At 38.7% G+C, this 26,703-nt stretch overlaps 2 protein-coding genes across 5 annotated transcripts in view; both read right to left on the reverse strand.

The window, feature by feature from the left end:
• Window positions 1–327: 327 nt before the first annotated feature.
• Window positions 328–8,557, reverse strand: trpv6 (transient receptor potential cation channel, subfamily V, member 6). 2 transcript variants are annotated; one of them, XM_067511517.1, is made up of 17 exons: window positions 8,467–8,557; window positions 8,120–8,267; window positions 7,109–7,206; window positions 6,895–7,017; window positions 5,963–6,103; window positions 5,687–5,785; window positions 5,431–5,606; window positions 5,183–5,329; window positions 5,005–5,084; window positions 4,779–4,914; window positions 4,039–4,125; window positions 3,873–3,949; window positions 3,623–3,788; window positions 3,385–3,451; window positions 3,000–3,268; window positions 2,775–2,881; window positions 328–1,934 (listed from the first exon to the last, which is right to left on the reverse strand). In XM_067511517.1, exons 2-17 carry the CDS (start codon window positions 8,248–8,250, stop codon window positions 1,664–1,666), a joined length of 2,175 nt encoding a protein of 724 aa, XP_067367618.1. In that variant the 5' UTR covers window positions 8,251–8,267; window positions 8,467–8,557; the 3' UTR covers window positions 328–1,663. The 2 variants fall into 2 exon arrangements, with proteins under 2 accessions (XP_067367618.1, XP_067367619.1); XM_067511518.1 differs by having other exon boundaries at window positions 8,120–8,230; window positions 8,467–8,549.
• A 2,986-nt stretch (window positions 8,558–11,543) lies between these two features.
• ephb6 (eph receptor B6) overlaps window positions 11,544–26,703 on the reverse strand; it is a 32,127-nt gene continuing 16,967 nt past the window's right edge. For all 3 annotated transcript variants that reach the window (XM_067511522.1, XM_067511524.1, XM_067511525.1), the window contains 14 exons: window positions 18,147–18,302; window positions 17,535–17,806; window positions 16,653–16,734; window positions 15,816–15,940; window positions 15,571–15,733; window positions 15,049–15,163; window positions 14,899–14,954; window positions 14,567–14,683; window positions 14,228–14,475; window positions 13,903–14,121; window positions 13,652–13,801; window positions 13,116–13,300; window positions 12,863–13,021; window positions 11,544–12,521 (listed from right to left, as the gene is read on the reverse strand). In XM_067511522.1, coding sequence (XP_067367623.1) covers window positions 12,416–12,521; window positions 12,863–13,021; window positions 13,116–13,300; window positions 13,652–13,801; window positions 13,903–14,121; window positions 14,228–14,475; window positions 14,567–14,683; window positions 14,899–14,954; window positions 15,049–15,163; window positions 15,571–15,733; window positions 15,816–15,940; window positions 16,653–16,734; window positions 17,535–17,806; window positions 18,147–18,302 — 2,153 coding nt within the window. In that variant the 3' untranslated portion in view covers window positions 11,544–12,415. The remainder of the gene's footprint in view (window positions 12,522–12,862; window positions 13,022–13,115; window positions 13,301–13,651; window positions 13,802–13,902; window positions 14,122–14,227; window positions 14,476–14,566; window positions 14,684–14,898; window positions 14,955–15,048; window positions 15,164–15,570; window positions 15,734–15,815; window positions 15,941–16,652; window positions 16,735–17,534; window positions 17,807–18,146; window positions 18,303–26,703) is intronic.

Raw genomic sequence — 26,703 nt, forward strand, 5'->3', positions numbered from 1 at the left:
TATTACCTTTCAGGCCCCCTATGATATATTAATTAATATTGATAGAGATGATCAATATGATCATGTTGGACTAGGAGGAAGAGGTCGGGGTTCACGTGATAGGGGCTGAGAGGTGTTAAAAACACATTTTAACATAGGAAATTAACAAAATTTTTTTACCACTGTTAAAACTATAAATAAATATTTTGGTACTAAGTTGTTGGGTTTTTTTGTTGTTGTTGTTGTCAGTTATATCAAAACTACAGGAAATTAGTAGCTTGTTTTTAGACTGAGATGTGGGAAGATTACATCAAAATGAAATCAAGATTCAGCTGAGTTTTACCAAGTTTATTTTTTCCTCTTAGACCTATATATACTGGTTACACTTGGACATTCAGTACATTGTATATAGACAAGCATATAAAAATATATCCATATATACACAAATATGAGCACAAATACAAATAAAAACAAACCCACAAGGAAAAACAAAGGTTAAATGTAAAACTTTTGAAATATTTAGACGAACAACTAATTATTTAACTATTCAAACAAAAAAAGATTTTCTTTTATCGTTTTTATGGTTATGTCTTAACTTTTTTCATTTTTATTTTAAAAGGCTCAATGCAGTTATACATTAATTATTGGGGTAATTGTTGAAAGTGGTTATGGCAAAGCTATTGTGGTGGATTGCATTTGATTGCACAAGTGCATTTATGTTTGCATTTGGTCATTTGGCAGATATTTCTGTTCTTCTTCTACTTCTATCCAATGCATTTTACAAGTGAGGCAAGCAAAAAGTGTTAGTCAAGGAGAAAACATTAAAGTAAAGTACTGTTTCCATTTCATAAGATGCAAGTGCAGGATAAGATAAAGAGGACATTTTTAAAACGAGTTTAAATGAATGCTTTAAATGCATAGGAAGTTGCAGAAGAGATTCATCCAAAATTGTAATTGTTGAATAATTGGTGTAAGGCTGCTGAGTGTGCACAGTTTGGTAGCTGGTTGGTCCATAATTGTGGGACCATTGAGCTAAAGAGCTTTGCTTGGGATGTTTTGCTGTGTGGTGAAAGAACCACCAGACACTGTTTACTGGCAGAGCTCAGTGGGCAGGAGGGATTATGGACATTGATGTTTACCTTTACAATGATGATGATGGGAGTTCACGTAAGCAGATGCAGTTGAGTTGACCTTTTTGTAGGCAACAGTCATATCTTTGAACCTGATGTGGGCAGCATATTCATAAAGGTCTGATGTTTCTGATGTTCTGAGGAGTGAATCTGTTCCCAGTAAAGAGCTCTGTGAGTGTATATTGCAAAATGAGTAAAAAATAACCAACGATTTATATTATTATCTCCACTTTACTAAAATGGATAACCACAATATCCTGTGATCCCAAATTCATTGTCAATATTTGCTAACAGAATAATGACGAAACCAATTAGCTTAGTTATATTACTGCTACATGTTCAATTGTAAAAAAGAAAAAACACACACAATTTTCTGTTGCATAATACTGCAGGGATAATTGCACCGTTGCACAATATAGACAACTGAAAGCACTGAATCCTCGTCTTGCAACTTTGTCCATTTAAACGTATGAACTTTTTACGTACACTCCTTAGTGTGTGTGCTTTGAGCACATGGAATGCCTCAGTAAATGCACTTCAGGCTCAAAGGCAATCTAGACATATCTGATGTCCTCGTCCTCCTCCAGCCATTTTTGCTCCATCTCAAAACCTAAAGCGCTGTGGCGAACTAATTCCCACATTGATTGATTCCCCCTGCTGCTACACCTGCTGTTGTTTTGAGATCTGATCGAGGGGGTTCCTGAGGTTGATGCTATTGTTCTGTCAGCCTTCTCAAATTCCTCCTTTTCCTTTTCATCCTCTTTGGAAAAGGCCTTGACATATTTTCTCATCTTGTGCAACATTGGTTTGTTTCTGTCCTCAATCCTGCAAAGATGACAATGTAAACCAACATATGTTTTTAAAGATAAATACCAATACATTGTACACATTTGCTGTTATATAAATTATGAAAAAAATGACTCAGGTTTCACTCCTCTACAGATATTGTCATATTTTAATAGCCCTTTCCCCACCTACACACACAGCCTACAACAAATGTAAAAGAACTTTTCCATATTTAAGGAAACAAACCTATTTGTTTTCTATCATTTAGATGTCAGATGTGACAAACTTAGGTGTGAAGATTGATACCACTCTTAAACACAACCATGAGACTACCAGCAGATTAGCATGCTTAATGAATATTATATACTGGGATGTGAAAAGCAGAGTGTAAAAAAATGCCACATGGAAGTTACTGAGGGAACAGTTGAGAATTATGATTTGCTAGTGAACAGATTTTTACACCTTTAGATAGAGCAAGGCTGACTAGGTCTGTTAGTGTTAAATGCTAAGACAATTCATGTGGTTTCCCTATAGGTGGAAGTGGACATACTATTTTTAAATGCAGAACTTTTTATGTTGTTTCTATTTATATATTAGTAATGATGATAATAGTACAACAGTATTAGAGAGAGGAAGTTGTGCTTCTGACTCACAGCACAACATGATTTGTGGCTGCACTGCAATATAAGCGACTGAGGTTGTGGTGAGCGAACAAATGTGTGTTCCCCCCTGTGATTATTTTTTACAACTGATGTCACTGTACTCCAGATGTAGTCTCAGCTTTGTTCTGTACATTTTCTGCTATTTAAAGTTTTTATTTGTGGATTGTTTCCATTTTAAGAAACTGTCTCTATTTCTGACACTGCAGTACTCTCTTACCTTAGGTACCAGCGCTCCTTCAGGCCATAGTTTAGCCCACATACCCCGAGTCGAGGCCACATCCAGCGTGGGAGCCTCCTCTCCAGCATCAAAGTTGTGGCCACCACCTGCATGACAACATTAAAGCTCTTACTATGACATAACAAGTACAATGTGCTTCTGTTGGTTTTATTTTTATTTTGTATTATTATTTTAGTACATAGTGTATGTATAGGTATTTGTTACCTGAGTTCTCCAAAGCTCATGTCTCTCTTGGGCCACCCTCCAGTGTGTGTCACTCATCATGGCTATCAGTAGATTAAGTAGAAGGATGTAGGAGACCACAGAGAAGGCAGTGTGCATCACGTGAACGATTGGGGGTGTAAAGATGGTCTGATCCACAGGCAGATCTATGAGGCCAACAGTGAGCTCAAACTCAGAAAAGAGAGTGATGGGAAAAGAGGTATATGCAGGGAGGGATCCAGGTTCCTGCGTCATATACACAATCCACAGGGCTGAGGAAAAGGAAAAGGTCAAGATCTAAATAGCTGAAAACAAATATTTCTTACATAGATTTAGAAGCTTTGTGTGAGTTGAAGGTTTTTTCTTGTTCACCCCAGAATATACTTACAGGTGGAGAAAGCAATGAGAACAATGACAATCAGCCACATAAACCTTGCAAGGTCTCCAAATAAAATCTAGGGGAAAATAAGAGACATGGTTGTTCAAATAAATGAACTTCAGTAAGCATACATAAATTCATCTGCTTGAAAAACATTTCAGCACCGGTGCGAATGAATAAACCATTATTTCTACAGTTCCTGTAGCATTTCTCACTGTGCTAAAGTCAAGGCTGAGCTGTTTCTTACCTTCTGTATCATGATGACATAAGGGCCGAGCATTTCGAAACCTCGGGCGAAGAACATTACATTACACCAGCCGAGAACCAAACACACAGCCATCACCACAGCCTCTCCCTCTACCTCGCAGACTCTGAATACACACAGTAACACCACCAAGCATGCGTAGCTGATACTGGTCAAAAGAAAAACAGAAAGGTCAGAAGGTATCTTTGAAACAGTAGGCTTAATTTTACTGTTTGGAAGCGTTTAGACTTACAGGATGATATGAAAGGGACCTCCTAGTGCTGTCTGGCCAAAATAGCGCTTAGCTCCCACTCTCAACATGTCAGGGATCTTTTGCAAAGAAGAACATGGCAGGATATTTGTATGCAAAACACTTGAATGCTGCACACGGTAAGTATGAGGATGTTTCATGAAATTACCTCCAGCAACAGAATGGCAAAAGCTCCCAGGACACTGATGGTTTCACCTGCCAGCCGCAGGTTGTCTCCACATGTCACATAACTTTCCTGAGTCAATGGAAGAAGTATTAGTATTAGTAGAACTTATTCTCTGTAACATGCAGTTTCACAGTTTGTTATTTACTCTCAGTACAAACAGTAAGGGTTATACAGGGTACAGTTCCTAGTTTTGAATGTGGGGGTATTTGTGTGATTAGAGTTTAGTCTCATATCAAGGCCATTCAAATTTTTAGAATTTAATTTCAGAATTCAAGGAGTTAGTAATTGAATTGAAACCTTGCTTGGTGGGGTCCACACGGTAGAAGAAGTACAGAGATTTTTACATAAAGGTTGAAATAAATACATTCAGCTTTAACATGAAATGTATGCTGCAGAGATAGAGCTAAGTTTAAATGTTTCACATATATCTATAAGTTATGTAGAATAGCATATGTTACAAACTCATATTGAATTGTAAAATCTAATTCTATAGTTACAATCAACTATAGCTGCCAGAAAAATTCAGTGCTGTAAAAAGTAGGATAAACTGGTAAAGTAATGCAGCAATAACTCGATGCCATTGAAGCATATATTGACTACTTAATTTGAATTCATCACTCTACAGTTTAGATATTGTCCTGTATATATATGTCCTGTATTGTAATGTATATAATAACATTGTAAAGGTATATATTCACACAGAAATTTTATCTCCAACATACGTTGAGTCTTTTCTGGATCCGGATGGTTTTGTCTCTGTCTGACCGTGTGTAATTCTCTGGAATGTCCTTCAGAGGGCGAAATACACAACACATTGTGAAGTTCCAGATGTACAGCAGATACAGCAACAGCAGCAGCCTAACATGACAAAAGGAGAAAAAAAACAATGTAACACAAGAGTGGACACACAGTATCCGAATATTTTTCTTTTCAACAAACACAAAATACCTGAAGTAATGTTTTCCATACAGGTTCCACTTCAGACTGACCAACTGCCTCACTGGAGTCAGCTCCAGTATCCTCCTCGCCTGTAAAACAAACAAAATTTGTGTTTTCTTCTACATATCATGTCGACATTACTTTACCTGATTAAATAGGTCTTTAAATTTTATAACTTGTATTGTACCTCTCTCTTCTGGCTGCCCACAATCAGCTCCAGCACTGATATTTCATCAGCCCAGGAGTCAATCTCAGTTAGGTCATACAGGTGAGAGGTCAAAGGACCCAAGTTCCACTGAAATACACGTCTTTTATTAACCAGGTGCTGAAATACCTGAGAAGTATAAAGCAAATCACAGTGGTGAGGACAGAAATAGTGAAATAACTGATTTGATGTTGGTTTTAACTCACTGAACCCTCCCATGTTTAACTAACCACAGTGTTTCCCTCTTTGGCAGCCAGTTTAAAAGGTGTAATGCCTCGGAAGTTGGGCACCATGTCGAGTGGCACTGACTGGTCCATATCTGCATCATGTGCCATTATGAGGTCCATGACATTGCATGCAGTCATCTTGTTTGGCTGCAAAACCAAAACATGAAGCACCGTGTTTCCTAGAAAGAGGATGAGATGACACGTGGTACAAGAGTAGAAACTAGAAAGCCATTCATAGTTAAAAGGCAGTATTTAATACCTCGGTAATCCTGGACTCGGGTGCTGGCCCCTGCATTGATCACCATGGAGATAATTTCCTCATTCCCAGCACATGCAGCAAAAGATAGGATGTGCTCACCTGTTGAATAAAATGACATTTTGCAAAAATACATCTATTTATTTGGAAAATGATTTGGAACCAAAACAGATTTTATGTTTTTTTTACTTATGTTTTTTACTTTTACACATTGGTAGAGCTGTCACTACACCACCTGAGCTACATTTCCACTGCCTGTACATTTTAGGCCCAACTTACCAAAGTATACTAGTCCTCCTATCCTCTTCCTGAAGTACAAGCCAGTGACTCGAGGTGTAACCACATCACCACCACGTTTAATGAGATGTTGGACCAGACTGATGTTCTGATTAACCACAGCGATATGGAGAGGAGTAACACCTGAGGCAGAGAAGCAAAAGATAGGGTGCATCACTTTACAGTAAATAAACTATTTTTGTTTGTCTATTGCATATAAGCAAATAAGTTTTCTTCTCTAGAGAATTGTTCAGTGATTTACTTATAATGCAGTAATACTACAACATAATACACCAAATTACAAGTAAAGGTTCTGCATTCAAAGTTTAACTAGATCTACTGCACAGACAAAATGCACCTCAAGTATCAGAAGAGTACTCCTTGTACAGCCATATATAATAGTATAAATCATTATTAATAATATATAATATTATTGTCATAATATAAATTGTCCTTCCTTGCTGTAGACAGTCAAAATTGTGCTCACCGCTTTGTATCCCTTTGAGAGTATAATATTCAAATTTCTCAACATTTGAATTGCTGTTCATGCCTTTTAAAGTTTTGAACTAAAAATGCAGCTATTGTAAAGTGTCCTAAAAAACAACTTTGTGGGGCGTTTTTTGTTGCAGTTTTTGACTGTATTGTTTATTGGCTATGGTGTTGTACTTTACTTGTTTTGTCAGTGGTTTTGTCAGTTTTGTCAGTTTACTTGTTTTGTCAGTTGGAGATATAAGTAAGAGATATTAAACAATTATAACAGAAAGATTAATGTAAAGGGATTAGTTGTTAATTTTGCCTCAATCCACATTTCTTATTTTATTAGGTTTTTCAGTTCCTTAGTTTTCTTAGTTGATGTCCATAAAGCTGATAACTTGAACAGGTTTCACTCTATGATGGTGTATTTGATCTGTGTCAATGAGTTTACATGTGCCAACCTTGGAAAAGCTCAGAGGTCATGGGCTCGTTGATGAGTTCAGGAGCTCCATCCATCAAAGCCATAGATGCCTCCAGGTTATCGTTCATCACAGCAACATGAAGCGCTGTCTCCCCAAGAGCACCTGTGTGAGAGCATCACGACTTCAGAATGTATAACTGATACTGTACAGACATAACAACACAGTAAAGAGTAATTTCAGAGTTCAATGCTACCTCTCTCAAAGATATTAGTGGATGCAAAGCTTAGCAGTTTCTTGATACAACCAGCACTGTTCTTCTTAGCCGCGTAGAAGAGAGGAATGTCATTTATGCTGTGGAAAGAAGAAAAACATCCCATTAAACAGTTTTTAAATGGGTTGGGCTTCACATCTGTCATTCACTTCAAAGAAATAATTAGCTTGACAGCATTTTATCAAATTATGTTAAAATCCTCTTATCAGACCTGAATCCCTTAGAATCCCTTATTGAATAAGAGAACTATATAAGGTTTTCTGAATCATTTTGCAAAAAAAAAGTTGTTTGACATTGGCACTAATAGAAACTATGCTAATTAACTATGAAAGTAAACCACAGAGATTCTGCTGTGTAAAGGGTTGTTGATGAAGTATTACCAATAGTTCTTTTATCGCTGCTCTGTAAATCATATAATCTCTTTCTTCGTTCAATAAACTCTTGAATACTCATTTTGCATTATGTTTTGGTGAATAAACTATAGGAGATATACATCACTGATATATACACAGTGCATGTCGCATTAACTGAAGGTGAACTTGTTGAGCTGCTACAGGTCACAGAATGTGACGAGTCACAGAATACGGTGTGATGTGACACAGTCAGAGGACAAGCACTTGTCCTTCTCAAGTTATCGTAAAGAAGGTAAATTTTTTCTTTAACATATTGTGCACTAGATAGATAGTTCAACAAGTGACATTGCTTGTCGGTTGCCTTTTTCAGCTGATTCATTGACTTTAGAACATTTAAGCGTCTCTTCCATGTTTGTTTACAGGTAATAGGTTTCTCAGGTGTTTGTTTATGTCACCAGTTTCATTTCCTGTGCTGGTGTCACTAATGTCACTGAAATGTTTTAGCTAAACAGGGAAGGTGGATGAAAGACTTTTTCATGTCTGCAAAGCAGATAGACCAAAGCATTTGCCCATTTGGAACCAGATTCTAAACTGAACCTGCAATTAGAACCCATCCCAATCTCTGATGTAGATTTCTTACATTTTGGCGTGGAGTAGAAATGTCTCATTCAACATCTCATCCCATCCTTTCTTGTTTTGAAGGCGAAACCTCAGCTGGCTCCACCAGTGATTAAGCTCACCTGGAGCAGATCTAGTCAGAGATGGAGACATTGACACCTGATGTTTGCCTGAAGTATCAATGAAAAGGTAAATGAAAAGACAACATAAATGAAACAGTGAGGTTCATGTTAAAGAACACAAAGAGAAGCAGAAGATTAAAACCAACTAGTCCATATCAGCAGGCAGAAATTACTATGACTTAGGATTTAAATTCAAGACAAAACACAAACACATTAAAAAAAATTGGAAGGTTCTGCTCAGTCTTACCTTTAAAAAAACAGTCGCACAATTCCTCAGTACTCGGTCATAACACTATCAATTGGAAACACCTAAAACATGTTCCTGAAATGAAATCCCTGTGACTTCACCATTATTTATATGTCCCAACCATTAGGGAGGAGACATAGAGGGGATTGAGAATGAATGGGTGGAGAGGGAGGAGGAGGGAAGAGCGGACAAGTAAGACAAACAGCGAGGTGGTAATGAGCAGGTACACTTTCACTGCAGGTTTAGGAATCCCACAGAATATGTTCCTCCACCTACCACAAGAACCTGCATGGCCACTATGAAAATTCTGCAACATCATGACAATTGTTACGATTATTGTGTTGAATGAACCCTTAAGGAAACCTGTTTGGAACCTGCAAGCATATCATTCTGAGTCCTGGATTGGAATTTAAGCCTGATAGTGAGGTACAATTGTCTATGTGATGCAATAGCTTCCCCATTTATGGGCAACTAAGTCCAGGTGAAAGTGGGATTTTTCGTTAGAGTAAATGTGGAGATGATGTATGATGTCCCAGCATGTTGCATGATGTCCCAGCATGTTGCATCTTGTATACACACACACACACACACACACACACACACAAAAACACAGAGTCATGCCCATGTTAAACTAGCTTCATTCACAGTGATGTAACATGTTGAGCACCATTGATGTGTCAACAGGAATGATCAAAAACATGGTAACTACCACATTACAAATACCATAATGACCATTTGGAGGCATGAGGGCATGTCACTTTCCTCTTAGGGTGGAAAACAAAGCTAATGATACATCTTGTTTTGTGAAGCTGTCACTTTTCATACAAGGGAGATACAGAAACTGACACTGAGTCACAGATTTCATTTCTGCACGTGAATTATCTGCAAATGGTTTAATAAGAAAACCTTTATAACATTTCTGGTTACCCTAGTTGTAGTATAGAGGTATTTTTCTGCACCATTATAGATCATGACTAACGTGTTGGTTGACTACAGGATAAACGGGGCTTAGGTACAGTCTGTAGGAGGCCCTGCTAATGGCTTCAGATGCGGGAAGTCGTTTTGTAACGTGGAGATAATAGTTGTTTACCAGAAGGAGAGCACCATTTTTAAGCAGTGTCATAAAGACCAGTGGTTTCCACTCCGTTAATGTCTTTATAAGGAAACAATAACACCATGAAAACATGATTTTGTGGTTTGCGTGTCCACTGTTTCTGGACATAAGTACTAGCAATTCTTTCACAACACTGTGTTAATATGTGTTAGTACACCACAACAGTTATTACAGGCATGATTGATACTTTTATGACAGACTCTTATTCAGTGTGACTTAATTTAGTAGTTATCAATAATTAGTATTAAAACACAAGTATCACTGGACCTCTGTATCATAAGTTGTCCAATATATAGTATTCGTAGTGCTTATGTTGCAAATCCTTCAGAAGACAACAATGAGCTGTTAAAACTGAAATCATTTAAATGAAAAACAGGTTGGAAGATTTTAATACAAATCAAAAAAAAAGGTTTTTAGGGGTCAGTCAAAGACAGGAATGTCTTTTTAACACACTTTGTTTTGCAGATTAAGAACTCTGCTACCCGCATGCTTACATACAGCATGAACACATCAGCCCCATCTTTACTTTCACTGCAAAGTTGCTCTTGCACTGTATCATCTTCTACCCACTCTTCTTAGTTTCTGCATTTTATTTCCTTATTTTGCTCTTTTCGATCTAAATTAATTTTTTTTCTACTTATTTTGTGTCATTGGGTTCCTTGAAGAGAACCAAATAGCTCAAATGTATTATTATCCCACAAAGTGGAATATTCATCCTATGAAAGAGGTCCTTAAGACATGAAGCCTACTTTTATCAGCTACAGTACAGTAAATGTGCAAATGTGGGTGGTTGTGTACATGGTCTCACTATCGGCCCAGATCTGCTCTGCAATCAGCAGGACATGTGGGAAACCATGTGCTGATCCCAGCAGATCTCAAACTCTGATTTGATTCATTCTGCTGATCTGCATAACCTGGAAAACATGGAGGTTTCTCTTTAATGTGAAAGTGATAGTAGTATAAGAGCATCTGCCTATTAAGCTACACATAAATCAGCTATCTGACAAATATGGAAATGCTTTCAGCTCATTACCTTGTTTCTGAATCTGTGATGAAAACATCAAAACATTCACATTTCTTTTATAGTTTTCACACTTACAGTAGTTGGTTGGTCCACCACTGAATGGAATATCTTTTAACAAGTACCCTGACGAGGTTTTTGACAGAAACATCTCAAACAACTATTGGATAAATTGAAATACAATTTGGCACATACATCCATGTCACTTAGCGTATGATGATTGCTGTAACTTCCAAGTCTACAGTACACTGACCAAATGACAACACTAATGTCATTCCCATCCTCCACTGCTGTACTTTGTGTTTAGTGCTAATTTGCAAATGACTGGATTGTTATACACTAAACTATGAAGGTGAGAATTTAATGACCCTGGGATTAGCATAAAAATCCTGCTTCATAGACCATGTGATGGGACATTGTTAACTTAAGTAGCTCAAACTTTTACACCGTGGCCTGTTTCATGATTTTTCTCTTTGCAAGACATACATTTTTATATCAGGATTTTTCCAATATTTTGAAATTGATCAGCAGGTAAAACACAAATATATAGACAAGAAGATACATTGAATAAGAAGCAACTGCATTTTTGTTTTTTAAATAAAATGATATTTATTTTACAAATTTGCACAGATAGGGAATAGTGGTGAACACTCATACGAGTAAACACGAGTAATGTGTGTAGCCTGACACACTTGTCCCAATCACACACACACACACAATTACAGAACATTTTATCTCTTCCTTTCAAGTGTAAATCAGATCAGATTTTGTCCTTCTTTCCCATTTCACACATTCACAATGCTTCAATGAGTGTCCTTACTCTAGCAAACAACAAAAACAGGCAAAGTGTGAAATGTACACATAAAGGTGGGTGCTGTTCAGTTCTGTCATCATAACAGATGGAGGTTTGTGTTTGCAGGCGAAGTTTCTAGTGTTTTCCAGTTTGTGAGCTCTTGTGTTGCTGCGAGGCCGAGCAGTAGGAGTGAGTCATACAAACAGTGCTGAACTCAGACCCGGACTGTCTTTCAAACAGGGACAGACATGGCTTTAAAAGAAGTTTTTATCACCTTATTTCCTAAGCTTTTGTTTCTGCATTTACTGTACATGGCAGTGATGTATATCTGACTTCACAGTTTGTCGTAGTGATTTTGAACTGTTGGCATTTTGTTTGGACATTTATCTGAAAGCTAATGGTAAGACTTTACAAGGCAAACCACAGGCTCCTAGGTAGTAAATTGTTTCAGCGTTTGGTGATTTAAGTATAGAGGAAGTAATAAAACTTTACAAATAACTCAAAGACATTAGAAAGGAGTTTTGATTGTCTTCACGCAACTCTTAGTGAGGAGTGATCTTAAGTTTGTATAATTTATTGTACTCAGTGGGAGATGGGAATTGAGAAAGTTTAAGGGAGGAACCGTAGTGGAAGAGAAGGTGAAAGGTAGGAATGCAGATGGGTAAGGAGAGAAGAAGGCAGACAACATTAAAATGAAATCTACTGAAAATCACTGAGGAAGTCCTTCTTCTCCTCAGCAACACCCCAACCTCACTTTGTCCTGGACTGCAGCCCTCATAGTGCATTTCCACTTGGTTTCTTATCTTGGGCAACTGGCAGGACAAAGCAGATCCTTTAGTTTTATTCCCTCTGGTTGTTGTGTCAGGTTTATCAGAATACACAGTGGCACCCTAAACGGATCCTTGTTTGTTTCGGTTAAAATGTGCCCCATGAACATAAAAGTGTTGCAGAAACCAAACAACAAGCAGCGGAATGAGAAAACCATAGACATCCATTGCAAAGCTCATACTGTAGACAGACTTCACACCTCCACCTGTCCCTGCGTCAGATGGGCCCTGAGCTGCTGAGCCGCGTTGACGATCTTCCTCTGGTGTCCCAGCAGGTTCACCCCGAGATTCTGGACATCACTGAAGGAGAGAGCAGATGAACCAGGAAGTTTAATTCAGCACTTGACTGATACAGTATGTTGCAGAACATGGTGTTTTTTTGGTGTTTTAGTCAATAATTTTTTTACCATTTGGTTAAGCCGTATTTCAGATATATGCTTACAGTAGGTAATATCGTCAGCAGAGATGATGATGGGATGTGTGGGATGTTTATTAGTAGCTATCTGAAAGGTCTTAAAATTTATCTTAAAATATTTCATTTTGAAAATGGTTGGCAGACACATTAAATACAAAATATTTTCCGCTAAAAGGTAAATACACAAAACCACCTATTTTCTTTTTGTGACACCCTGTCTACTCACTCCATGGAGAGCCTGCTGACTCTGTCTAGTGTGTCCAAGTGTGCCCGATCAAAGTCTTCCTGATATCTCTCCATGTGCAGCGCCTTCAGCCAATCGCTGACTGTTGTCACTGACGATAAGTCTGTAGGGGTCGGACTGAGGAGCGGCTGAGAGCAGCTTCTGTAAATGAGAAAAATCAGAGCAACTATAAAAACAGCAGATTGCTGCCTGTAATATGTTTTGTACAAGTGTGTGCCAGAAGCTGTCGTCTCACCGAGTTGGCTCCGCCTTGAGGGAGGCAGGGTGCCTGATGAGTCGATCCAAAGAGGACAGGAGAGAGTCGAAGCCTGGCCGGTCTCCTCGATCTGCCTGCCAACACTGAAGCATCAAAGTGTGGAGGGCAGGAGGGCAGTTGTGGGGGGCAGGCAGCCGATACTGGTCTGCTACTGCCTTCATCACCTGCAGAAAGAAACAGACACGTGAGACATAAGTAGGGCACATGACGGGAGCAGTCTTGTGTAATTGCCTTACATAAAAGGTCATTGATCACTGAGGACTTTTAAAAGTGACTAAGAAAAGATTATGCAAATTCCAGCTGCCTGGCATTTTGTCACATTTAAATGTGTCTGCTAAATAAAGATGGAGGGGAGATTGATAATTTAGCCACGTAGTTTTCCAAAGCTTTTAGGAAGGAACTGTACTTTTAATTGTATATTATTCCACTGCAGCGGTTAAATATGTACTTAAGGGTTTGAGTGCATTTCCATTACCTATAACATCTCCTGTTAAGGCTAAATTCTTTATACTCACTTCCTGATTGCTCATGTCCCAGTATGGACGCTCTCCATATGACATCACTTCCCACATTAGTATCCCAAAGCTCCACACATCGCTAGCTGAGCTGAACTTGCGATGCTGAAAAGCTTCTGGTGCGCTCCATCTCACAGGAATCTTACTGCCCTGTTAGGGGACCAACACACACAGTGACGTACACTACACTGAAAGCAAAAAAATCAATCAGCATTTTAAAATCTTCAGAAGCTCAGCTTCCCAGTTTTTACCAGAGAGGCAGTATATGTAGGTATGTTGTGGTCCAGGCCCCTCATTAGTCGGGACAGGCCAAAGTCCGACACCTTGCAGACCAGGTTAGAGTTGACAAGTACATTCCTAGCTGCCAGGTCCCGGTGGACAAAGTTTCTCTCAGCGAGGTAACGCATCCCAGAGCCTATGCCCCTGAGCATTCCAACAAGCTGGAGGATGCTGAACTGGCCCTCGTTCTCCTGAAATGACAGTTACAGACAGCAGGATAGAGGTAGGGGATGGGGCAATTAGAAAAATGTCAGTAGATGCTGGTACAGTTCATAGGTGTATTTTTAATTTTCTCACTCTGAGGAATCCGTCCAGGGGCCCGTTCTCCATAAACTCAGTGATGATTCTCTCTGGTGGGCTGCGAGTGATCACACCCTCTAGTTTCAGCACATTGGGGTGGTCAAACTGTCCCAACACCCCTGCTTCACTGAGGAACATCCCTCTCTCGCGCTCAGATGCACCCCATCGCAGAGTCTTCACTGCTACCAGTACCTCCCTCCGACCCAGCGGACGGTAACGCCCCCGTGACACTTCGCCAAACTGGGCTGGATCGAAGAGAAGGTGGAATTAATTAAATCGGGTTAACAGCTATTAATTATGATGAGTTTTAAAATGAGGGACAGTATCAGGATCTACCTGCACCAATCACCTCCTCAATCTTAAGGTGCGTGGGATCGATCTCTCTGGCGAACTCTTTGACTGCCTCACTGGGGTCCTCATAAGTGGATGGGTCCACATAATACTTAATTCCACCTGGAAATTAAAAAAATATATTTTTAGAACTAATTCTGTCTGTTTTACCCCTTTATTTGACCTTTAAGCACAGGTTTATTGTCATGACAAAGTGTTGGGATGTTCTTTCATTGCACACCATAAACCATAACAAAAGCACTGTACTGTACGAATGTGTAAGGAATACTTGTTAATTCACTGTAATTGGTTGGAAAAGTTGGAAAACCCACACTTACCTCGATTACTGATGTACCTCTGGAGTCTGTCGCTGTATGGACTCTCCCTCCTCTTACTGTCACGCGAAAGCACAAATAAAAAAAGTGTGAACATACACAAACTGTACAGCACATCACATGTCTGACCTTGTGAACAGGGCCACTGTTTACCTGCGAAAAACCACAACAACCACAATCGCTGCCACAACAAGGAGAAATGCTGCCCCACCCATCACTGAACCGACCAGAAGAGGAAGTCGATTCTGGGCATGCTGGGAGTGTTCCTCTGCAGGAGAGGAAATGAGAAAGCCGTGCGTCGTTACATTGATAACACTGAAGTATTGTGTTGAAACACAGATGATAAAATTGAACTAAACTGAAGTCATACAGCTCCTCTGGGCATTGGTAGTGAAGAAAGTTATGTTGGGTTGTGTGTTTATACCAAGATGGGCAACATAACCGGTGACCATTTGAAACCAAACACAACTGCCTTTTAAGGAGCTACTGATGTACTTTTGAGATGCATTCAAAACAACAATCTCATGTCAGCTTGGGTCCAATTCTGTATCTCGTTCTTAATATCATTACTTTTAGAATTTAAGTGTACAACCTATTATTGGCAACTAGCAGATCACATTGTCCTAATTCTTTTATGTTTATGACTAGATGACTGGTATCAAATAAACCTTGTACCCAGAGGCAGTGTGGTGAAGTAGATAGTGTTGCTGTAGGGGCCGTAGCCTCGTTCGTTGCGAGCTCGTATCTGGAATGCATAGATGGAGCCAGGAATGAGAGAGTTGACAGTGACTGTGTTGGTCTCACTGTACACGGTCCCTGCACTGTCCACATCCGAACCCTGAGGGGCACAAACAAGGGACACTTTAGTGACTCTTTTCTCATTTATTAATTTGGGATGTGTGTGGGTGCAAAGGCTTCACCTTGTCATAGTATCTGAGCTGGTACTCCAGGATGTCTCCATTGGGCCTGTCAGGCTGAGGCCACGAGAGAGTGATGGAGTCTGGGGCACGGCTCAGCTGGTGCATCATGGGAACTGTGCTGGGAACTGGGAGACAACAGATGACTAACAGTTGAGCCAAACTGATCATTCCATTAAAACTGTTGATGATCAATAACTAAATTACTGTGCTGTGAATGAGTAAATTTGTGTTGACTTGACTGTGACCTTGTGGCCACATGAGGGCAGCATTACAGAGGCTGTGGAGGATATTTAGCAACGCACTGAAGTGAAGTGGGTTTTTTTATAGGAAACCAAGCAGGATGTAGTTACAGCCGGCTAGACCATTTAAAGGAAACTCTCTGGCATTCCATTCATTTAATCAATAAACTCACTAGGAGCACACAAAAAAGATTTTAGATAATTTAGGTTCATTAAAAGTTCTAATCAATCTTGATCCGTTTCTTGAAAAATTGCATAATGATGTACTTTGTCTGCACAATGCCTTGTTCTCTTCTCTTCCAAGTCTACTTTCATCTCTCTTTCTGTCTGTCTTTTTGTCTTCCCATCTCTCATTTGCCCCTTTCTTCCTCCACAGCGACTATAATGGGATCTGACAGGATATTGTAACCTGGAGCAACCTCCTGTCCAAAGAGCAGGGCCAGAAAAGATGGAGCAGGGGAGAGACAGAGGAATAGAGAAAACACAGGCTGATCTCACACAAACACAAACACACACACACACACACCGAGTATCTATCATCAGACCATCTCTTCCTCTTTCATCTCATCTTTTTTCATCCTCTTTGTCCTGTGCTCACCTGACTGGCTCGTAGTGAAATTGATGCTTGTGTATCGAGCTGCAAAGGGACTCAAAGCCGACACTTCATTCATGGCTTGCACCTGTCAATAAGAACACAGAGACGTGACATAAAAGCCTTTTTTCTGTTTACTTATCTAACATGCTTCTGTGTTTGAGAAACAGTCTGACGTGCCCCAGTGTTGGTCGGTCAACAAACGCCAATAAATGGGAAAGCTTTGATTTAGTCACGCCAAGCCAAACTAAATAATAAATGTTGCTAAGTAAATGAGTTTATGTAATAATAGAGTATACAGGCCCCATAGAGGACCTACCTCATCTCTGGCTCCAAGAAGCGTTTCAGCATTCAAAGAATTTATTTATTTATTTTAGAGCATGAGTCATGTCTCTGCACACCTGAATGTGCAACAGGTGCATTGGCGAAAAATACCACTTTATGAAATGAAACAATTTCTGCACACAGTCTTACTTGGACTACAATATTTAATAATTCACAACAATTCAGTCTTTTGGTCCTTCATCCAGTGTATGAAAAAACATCATTACACCTACAGTAAATACTCTAGAAGCACCCACCACGATGCAGCCACAAAGACAGCAATGAAATCACTTAACAAGATCACCTTGACCTGTCTTGTTGGGCACTAGGACACATGATGTCTCAATACCCTACATGCATATGATTAAAAAACACACCAAGAAACTGAAAAGGTGTAAATGAATAAATATTGCAGTTCAAACTAGGCGGTGAGCAAAAGATTTTTCATTTCATACAGAGAATGTATTCATTTCATCTCCAACTGACTAACAGATTCACAGAAATCTTATTTTATATAATAAATGATATAACAATATTATTGTTGTGAAAGACTTTCCACAGTACCTGTATGAGATAAGTGACTCTGGTCAGCAGGTTGTTGAGGGTGACCTTGGTTTGTTTTAGATTTGTCTGGGAGGGGCTGAAGGTGACGCCCTCGCCACACCAAGAGCATGACGCTGGGTTGGTGAAGGTGGGTGAGGGACAGATGCGACAGACTACCCCATACCACACTTCAGTGCGACCTCCCATGTCCATTGGAGGACGCCACCGTAAGGACACCCCACCATCGCCACTTTCATACTCCCAGGTCAGAGAGACTGGAGCAGATGGAGGAGCTATTAAGAAGAAAGAGGTACAGACAGAATAGGAGGGGTACGACACACAGAATGTAAGTGATGAAAGCATCTGTTAAAAAGTTCAGGATATGATAGAAGCAGCATGCTGGCAAAGGTATTTAACCGAGTAAAAATTATAAAACAACGATTAGCAGTGAGGCACCTTCCAATTAAATAGAAACTGAACATTAAAATATAACTTATAAAAATATATAATATAAATAAACCAAATAAATTTCCATTATATTTTGATATCTGGGTAAGTGACAAATGACTCCACTGGGGCCCTTGAACACCTCCCAGGGAGCCAGAAATAAACAAATAAACTGAATAAGCTCACTTGTGCAGGCAGAGGAGTTGGCATCATTGGCCGCTCGGTAAAAGCCACTACGACATTCACAGACACTCGATCCCTCCTGGCTGGTTCTGCTGTTTGGGGGACACACCAAGCAGGGAACAGAGCCTGAAACCGACTTGAAGTAGCCCACAGGACAGGCTGCAGAGAGACAGGAAGAGTTGAGCTTTGTTCACAGTTTATAATCAAATAGCGCTCTAATGTTCCCTTTGAGACCGTGGTGTCCATTACTTTGCAACTCTGCAGGGTTTTAAAGATGTAAAGCTCTTTCTGCTTAGTGCAAAACATATTCATATACTTCCAGACTGCATGAACACATGCACACGCATGAACACATTTAAATTTTGGCAATAAGCAAACATGCACTGTGCCATAACATGCAAAAGAAATTAGTTACAAGTTTAATTCAAGGAGGATTTGCAGGATTTTGTAATATGAACATGATATATTTTTCTAGCTTATTTAATATGTTATGGTATTTATGTTATTTTACTTCATCATTACTGTTAACTCTAATCTCAGACTGATTTGAGGTTGTTTCTGGAGTTTAGTTTTCATGTTGGAAAAATAAGTTGACAAAACTTGATTGTTAAGTCGGTTGTTTCTGGATCTTTCTACCGTTTCTCTTTTTGTTTTTTATAATTCACAGCTAAAAGATTCATTTGTCAGATAAAGATAAAAAAAAAAAAAAAACACCTTTCAATCATGTTTTTTAGTTGTGTGTCTCAAACACGTCAAGCTGTACAGATAGCGCTCGGATTTTAATCAAACCAACTGTCTACATCATAAAATAGATAATTCTGTGTGTCGTCTCTGTGGACACAGTGCAGGTGATGTTATGCTTTTGCATTTTTAAAGTGACATCTAAGTTCAAAACCTGAGAACATTTAGAGATAAAACTCTAAAGTTAACTATTAGACAGATTGATTAGGACGAGTGAAAATAAGTTAAATTATCAAAATATTTTCCACATCCTTGATTTAATTTATTATAGCACCTCAGCCCACATCATACTTGTCTTTATCTATATATACTTGTGTACTCTGTTCTGGACAAAGTCAAAGAGCAGAAGCTATTTTTAAAGGTTCAATTCCAGCTTGGTTTGTGGTTTTCTTTGAGTCAACGTTCATTTGAAACACTACAGCCTGAGATGTAGTTGTGCTTTAAGTAGAAATGGCCTATTTTAACAGATAATTTAATGAGCATTGATTCGTTGGAAACAATATTCCACACCCCAACATTCATTTAATAGATATATTAAATGGACTAATAAAGTTTACAATGGTTTATCTAACTATTTATTGGCAATGTAACCCAATATTTAACTGAATTTGGGGGAAGGCAGCACAGTTGTGTTTGTGTATGGAGTTTGAATGTTCTCCTGGAGCCTTTATGGGTTTCCTCTAGGTACTGCAGTTTCTTTCAACAAATGAACAACAAAAAGGTTAATTGGGGACACTAAATGGTCCATAGGTGTGTGAATGATTGTCTGCATCTCTGTCTCAGCCCAGTTACAGACTCTTCACAGGATAAGTGACATAGATAATGGATTAAAATATTTGAAAATCTGAAACACAATAACACGACCCTGCTATTCAAAAACATACACAGCCCCTGGTAAACTATTTGTTTATGGTTCAAGGGAACATGAAATTCTTCTCCATGAATAAAAATAGTCACAGTCACCGATGTACTGAGCATAATAGCTTGAGTTTTCATTAACTGGCCTGCTATTTGTTGCTGTGTATGTTAATAATGTTGATATGTTTCATGTGTGGATTAATACTGAATATTGCATTTCAGGGACTAAAACTAACATTTCTTACCACTAAACCACTCAACCAGAAGAAATTATGTGAATCTGCTAAGGAAATAATATTTGGACATTTTCCTGACAATAAAAATGTGGCTGCTGCCTGAACCCTCCTGCTAGAAACTGTGAATCTCTACAGAAGCTGATGTGTTTGGTATGCAGAAGAGCACTTAAGTTAATAAGGCTACACTAAGAGCACAATGTCACAGCAGAATATATAAATAATAAATGACGATACCACTACTGTGCCACAGTTTGTGAAATCTGTGTAGCTCCTCAATTTGGAGACAATCCAGCTGCTTTATGATGGCCACAGTAATTTAATGAAACAAAAGAAACAGCATTTTACATTTGTTAGGTCTAAATGAGAGCACTTTGAAAGCCACAGTTTTCAAAATAAAAGTGTGAGGTTTGCCAACACTGTGATACTTGCATTTTGACAGAATCAACTAGTACAGGCTTTTTAAATCTGCAACACTTTACTATATGGTGCACATAATTATGTTTTATATGAGAAGGAATAAATGAGGAGTGAATAAGGACTGACTTTATAATTAGGATAATAAATAACAGTAATTATTAAGTGGGTCCCAAATAACTATAAAAGCTATACAGTAAATTATGATGAGCTACCATAGAACCAGTTTTTATTGTCAGCAGCAGGACAGTTGCTCACAGAGGTCAAAGTGATACACGCTTCACGTCATACTGTGTCTGAGCCATGAGTGTTCGTCCTGAACAGGACTGTGAGAGTAATGAGTGTACTGCCTTAAGGTTAGTCTGCAGCCATTTTCACATACTTTGTGTATAAGTATGGGAATCTTTAACGCAGTGTCAAATTAAGGTTGAATCATTTAAAACAAAGTCCATTTATCTCTAAGCTAAATGTACAGTCTATATACACAGTATGTTCTCACACTGAGTGGCGTTTTGTCTATTTGAGTGTGTAAACAGGACACTTGATCACTCATCATTTTAAAGTACAAACTATATCATATGTTTTCAAACAGTGGTAAAGTGCTTTCTGAGGCAAACAATAGGAAAACATGTCTGTTATTTATGACCAGTATGAGTAAAGCCACCTTTTCATATGACCTTGTTAGGAACATGCCTTAAATTCTGATGCATGTGTGAATACAAGATGGTTTTGGGGCAGCGTGGGAGGAGAAAATAAGAATGTAAGAGGGAAAGGATAAAAAAAATAAAAAATAAAAAGATAAAAGGTTTTCTGTGTTCTCACTTGTCTTAGAGAGTTGGCTTTGCTTTTAAACAGGTGTGAAGAAGGAAAAGGACAAAAAGAGAGTAAAAAGGATGTTGAAAGATTACAGGAGAATCACCTAGGGAAACAGAGGAAGCGAACATAGAGATTGATTGTCCAGGGCAGCTTTAGGATGAACAGTAGGATTATATTTATGAGCGCTAGATGACGGGTAAAAAATGAAGAAAGGCAGAAGGAAAGAGGAGATTGAAAACAGAGCAAGGGATATGAGGATACAGGAGCTGCCTCCATCTTTTATGCCATGGCTGCACATTACAGGATGTGTCCTGTTACGGCTCTGACATAAAACATGAATTTGTTGTCAGGCTGCTTGAGCATCAACTCATCCTCCTCTCTTCCTTCTCCACATCGTCCACCTGATTACAGCAGCCAATGGCAGTGCATGTCCTCTGGCCTCTCGCTTGCTCTGCAGCCCCCTCCTCCACCCTGGCCCCATCCATCCATCCATCCCCCCGTTCACTCCATCTCCCAGCTTTAAAGTAAAGTCATCATGGACATTGTGACACACAAAGCTACACAGCAGTGCACCCAGGGATGTAAGAAGAAAAGAAGAAGCAGATGAGGAAAAAGAGGAGTCACAACAAAATAACAAACATGGAAATTAAAGTTCAAAAGCAGAAACAATTAGATTAAACAATGATTCAATTCTCTAACAATTGATTAAACAGATGTTCTGTTATTAATTGTTACTATTCTTTTCTCAAACAAAAACTCAGAAAAAAAAATCGTTCCAGCTTCTCATATCTAATGATTCTGCTCTTCTCTCTGTTTTATGATATTACAAAATAAATATATATTATATATATATATTTTTTGAATATATTACCTTATAGGTTTAGGAAATAGAAAGGAAAAAAGTGAAAGATACACTGTTATCGTTACATTTTTGTAGTGTATATGCAAACAGATTGTATCTATAAACTTAATTGTAAATAGAAAGAGTTGCTAATAATCAGTGCTGTACTATAAATACCTCATGGGATTTTAGTTCATTCTGGAAGTCTTTTGAATCCACATCCCATCCATTTTTGCAATACATAGATACAAATAGATAATAGAGGGATTCTCTTGGTGATGCACAAATACAGATAAAAGTACAACTGAAAACTAAAAGTATTTTCAGAAGAGCTCAAAAGAAGGAATAAAAAACAATGAGGTGAGTAATTTGATGTCAACGTAATACTTTGGTATGTGGATCACTGACCCCATTTCTCTGTCTTTCTTTCCTCCTCTCCCTTTTTCATGTGCTCATTCCCTCTTTTGGCTCCCAGCAAAATCTCTCTCACTAACTCAGACACACAAACACACATCCGCTCAGTCACAGATGTGACCACACAGCAAGGTATACGTGGTTCCAACTGTAAATGGCCTTTGCTGCGTCCCTCCACCCTTCATTTTGTCTACATTCTGTTGTTCAACGCAGCCTGGAAACCACCAGACACTGACTCACATGTTCTCTAACAATGTTCATTTTCAGATAAGCTCCAATGCCACATATGCAAAAGCTTCTACTGAGCGTGTTGGATTCCCACATATCTGGTTTTGCTTTTCACAGCTACTGCAACGAAAACAGAAGATGGGCTTTTTTAAACAGTAAAAAGTAATAAGATAGTAGTAGTAAGATTATTTTCTTTTTTAAAGCACAATAATTACATTTTAAAGCGTGTTTGCAAAATCCTAAGGAAAAACATACATACTGTAGCCCACACAGTGATTGATGCAACTTCCCAAAATCTTATGTTGTCATTTGGCAAACAAGAAAAACTGTGTCAAAAACATAAATAAATAAATACACCTTCACCTACAATTGAAAAACTGCATAATGCAAATTTCCTTAATTGTAGGTAGAGGGGTAATTTTATCTGTTTATAGCTGAATGTGTGGCTGACTCAGACCTTGCCTCATTAAACTTTTGAGAGTTTGCAATTTTCAGGGCACAGACTTCTTTTCTTTTTCCTTTGTGTGTTGCTTTTGTTCTGCACCTGCATAGTGGGCCTCATCATCGTGATACTGACAATAAAGCCAAAATTGACTGTAGCTGCCATTGAAGATTATGAGATTATGTCCTCAGTATTGTTTCTGTGAATTCGGGCATTGGAAAGACATGAGGGGGAGTTTTTTTTAATTCAGCAATTACAGACAAATCACCCAAGGTTGAGTATGAAATTGGACCATCAATATATCTTTAAATGAGACTGTTTTGGGGTAAAACCTTTATAGAAACTTTATAGAATAAAGTAGAATTCCCTCAGCCTTTTGTGAAAATGAATATCAGGGTTAAATGAATGATTGCCTTTAAATACACACAGCACTAAGTGTGAACAGCGTTAAATGTGAAAACATTTAAAGAAGACTAGCCAAGCCCACAGCATTTAGGGAATTTGGACTTGTGAACTTAGTCCATCTAAAATTGTCGCTACTGGCCTGGATTCCAGCGCCTGGTGGCTAAATCAGAGCTTGATTAAAAAATGAGTTAACCCTTCAGGTCTCTTCCACTGATAATCCAGGATGCTAAATTAATTTCCTCCAGACGACTGATGTGGTGCCTGGCTACGCCCACTCACAGTGACGTCCAACTGATTGATTGTTCATTTCACCCCACTGTGTTTTGCTCAAGCTGGACTTTATTAATAGACTAGAAAAGTGATTGAAGGGCAGGACTGGTATGGGTGTCCATTTGACATATAAAAGGAGTGACAAGTGATGGATGAAAGCAGAACTGCAATTGTTTCATGAAGCTAATTCTGTCGTGCTTTCTGCTGAAAAAAGTCTGTGTTGTTTGGTATATATCTTCTGAGGACCAGAGTAGAGTCACCCATCACACTCAAAACATTATCACACTTACACTTTTACTGTGTCCCCTGGCCAAATGTTCTTGTTTTCCACTATAATGAGCCTCAGGATACTTAGAGAACGTGTCTGTGCTAAGAGGGAGTGCTCTGGGTGGCACATTGGGACAATCTGACACGCTGAATATTTCACCGTCAGGACGAAGTTGCACACCATAGAATATACCAACATGAGCTCAAATTAAGTCACGTCCATCTGAGCATTCAGTGCAAATCCTTGTCCCAAATCCTTGACAGTGGAGGAATTAGAGGAATCAAACAGCAGGAAGAGTCTTGTCAGAGGGTTACATCGAGCCAACATAAAGCAGCTCAAAAAAGGTCAACACTAAAACAGTTTTATGTTTGGCTGAACAGGTGAAATTGTGTCTCATGCTCGGTCATGTTTCCGCCTGAGCTCCTCACCTCTGTGTCTCTCTTGTGGGATGCAAATGTCAGAGGAGAAAAGCAACCTTAATGTTGTTAGGCTGGAAAACAACAAACAGCTGCTACTCGTCACCCGTCACCTCTGTCTTTATCGTTTGACAAAAGACTGTAGACAGGTTTAACACAAAAAAAAAAAATCAGTTTTGAATGTCACAGCGATCTTACAGAAGCGATCTTTTAGACACGCCTCGAAAAAACAGCTTGATGAATAATAGATGGGTGATCTTTTAATGTCTGTCGTTCCGAAATACCAGCTGTGTTTTTGAAAGTGTTCGAGGTTTCAGTTAGCGGTTTAAATATATATTCAGTCCAAATGGTGCAGCATTGGTTTGGTGAGTCTGAATTATAAGAAAAATCATAGTAACAGTAGTTTCTGTCAGCAGCTCCAGTGTCATTATAACTATTATCATAAGTATTTCCACTTCATATGGTACTTTTTTTTTGTTTTGCAGTGAATTGTAAAAGTACAAACAGAGTATAAAGTTGTTCTTACACACTTTAAAACCCCTATTCTTTAAAATGAGTTCTTATTGCGTGGAATGAGCTCCAATGAACACACAATTATCTGCGAAAGTTACAGTTTTGCTTTTGAGCAAACATTTTGAGTGTTAAATTCTTGTTTTTCACATAGTTCAGAGTTACCTTAGAAAAAACAGCACATAACCTTATCCTTGGCTCCTGTGTAAATTTAAAAATGTCCTTGAGCAAAAAACTTAATTCCTTACAATCTATTTATGGGAGAAAAAAATGCTTCTGGGGGTTTGTTGAATTGAGCACATAATTACAACAACAAATTATGTACTCTGTTCTGACTGACAGACTGATGGAGCTGTCATATTATACACAAAAAGTAATTTCTCTTCTAACATCCTTGGCGCAATAATCCCCCTCATAAATAAAGAAATGCATTATAGAGTGCGCCTTGAATCTAAAAATAGAAAGCTATTAGCACTGTGTGTAGTTAAAGGCAATCATTTAACCCTGATATTCATTTTCACACAAGGCTAAGAGAAGGTGGGATTGGGAGTCCCTTATTTGTCCCTAAAATGGTGTCTTGATCAAGGGGACAAAGCTTTACTGGGTGTAATGATCTCACATGGATATCAGACACAATACATTTACACTGCAGGGATTCACTTAAATAGTAAAATAGTGGAAAATTTGGATTTACCAGACAATTAAATTAAACAAACACATTGCAGACCATCTACAAAGGGTATAAATGTGTGTGTGTTTTAATGTGTTAAAAGATGTGCATGTAGGTTAAGATGACACACATCCAAGAAGTGAGAATAAATGTCAGTTAACTTTTCCTTTTCAGAGGTGCTGGCGCCGGAAAAAAGGAAACGATTGCCGATTAAAGCGTATTTAATTACAGCTTCCAACACGTACATACGTTCAGCAAAGTAAGGTCTATCATTTGCTCACTTTCTGTGTTATTAAATGTCTTTTGTGCTTAATTCAACCAAGAACAAAGTGTACAAGTTCAAAAAGCAAAAAAAACAAGGATCGGCTACTGTAACTAATCCCTGACAACTGCATCACCAGTTAACATCTGCCTCTTTTCTCAGCTTTCCCAGGGAGCCAAGGAGGACAACAATGTAATGTCAATTCACATCACTACTCAATGATGTGATCAACAAAATATAATCCAATGAGACTTGGAACAAAAAGCTAGTGGAGCAGGGGCAGCGATGTATCAGATCACTCGTGGGCAGTCAGTGCAAACCTTTGCTCGGGCAGCTGAGCAGTTTAAAGGGGTGATTTGTCAGTAAATATCAATCACACTAGACAAACAAGTGCCGGGCTGAAATTCAGATGTAAAGCAAAAGAGCATGCAACACATTTCAAAGCTGACTTGGCCAAGTATAAGAAGATTAATTGCACTGGAATAGTGGACCAATTATACCATTGAAATCCTAACCTAACCTAACAGACTGTAGTTTTTTCTACTGTAACCCTGGCTGGAAAACACAAATCAGCATCAAAGCAGGATATTTACACCTCCACCCAGAGATCACTTTCCACTCTTTTCCCCTCACACTCTCAGATTTTTTGACTGCTCAGTTCTTTAAGTCATTAACTTGCATCCTATCTTTCTCTCTCCTTTTATCCCTATTTTCCCTCCACCATCATCCCTCCCTTCTCCCGCGGTTTCTGTCACTCGTTCACAGACGA

The sequence above is a fragment of the Channa argus genome, chromosome 7 (genome assembly GCF_033026475.1).
Source record: "Channa argus isolate prfri chromosome 7, Channa argus male v1.0, whole genome shotgun sequence".
Classification (NCBI taxonomy): Eukaryota; Metazoa; Chordata; class Actinopteri; order Anabantiformes; family Channidae; genus Channa; species Channa argus.

Bases quoted from the DNA above. Each gene is read 5' to 3' on its own strand.
- trpv6 (XM_067511517.1), bottom strand. From the start codon at position 8,250: ATGTCTCCATCTCTGACTAGATCTGCTCCAGGTGAGCTTAATCACTGG. The intron at 5,607-5,686 runs GTATTAAATACT...TCCTCTTTCTAG, and splicing joins CCGAGTCCAGGATTACCGAG to GAAACACGGTGCTTCATGTT. The intron at 3,269-3,384 runs GTAAGTATATTC...CCTTTTCCTCAG, and splicing joins TCTCATTGCTTTCTCCACCT to CCCTGTGGATTGTGTATATG.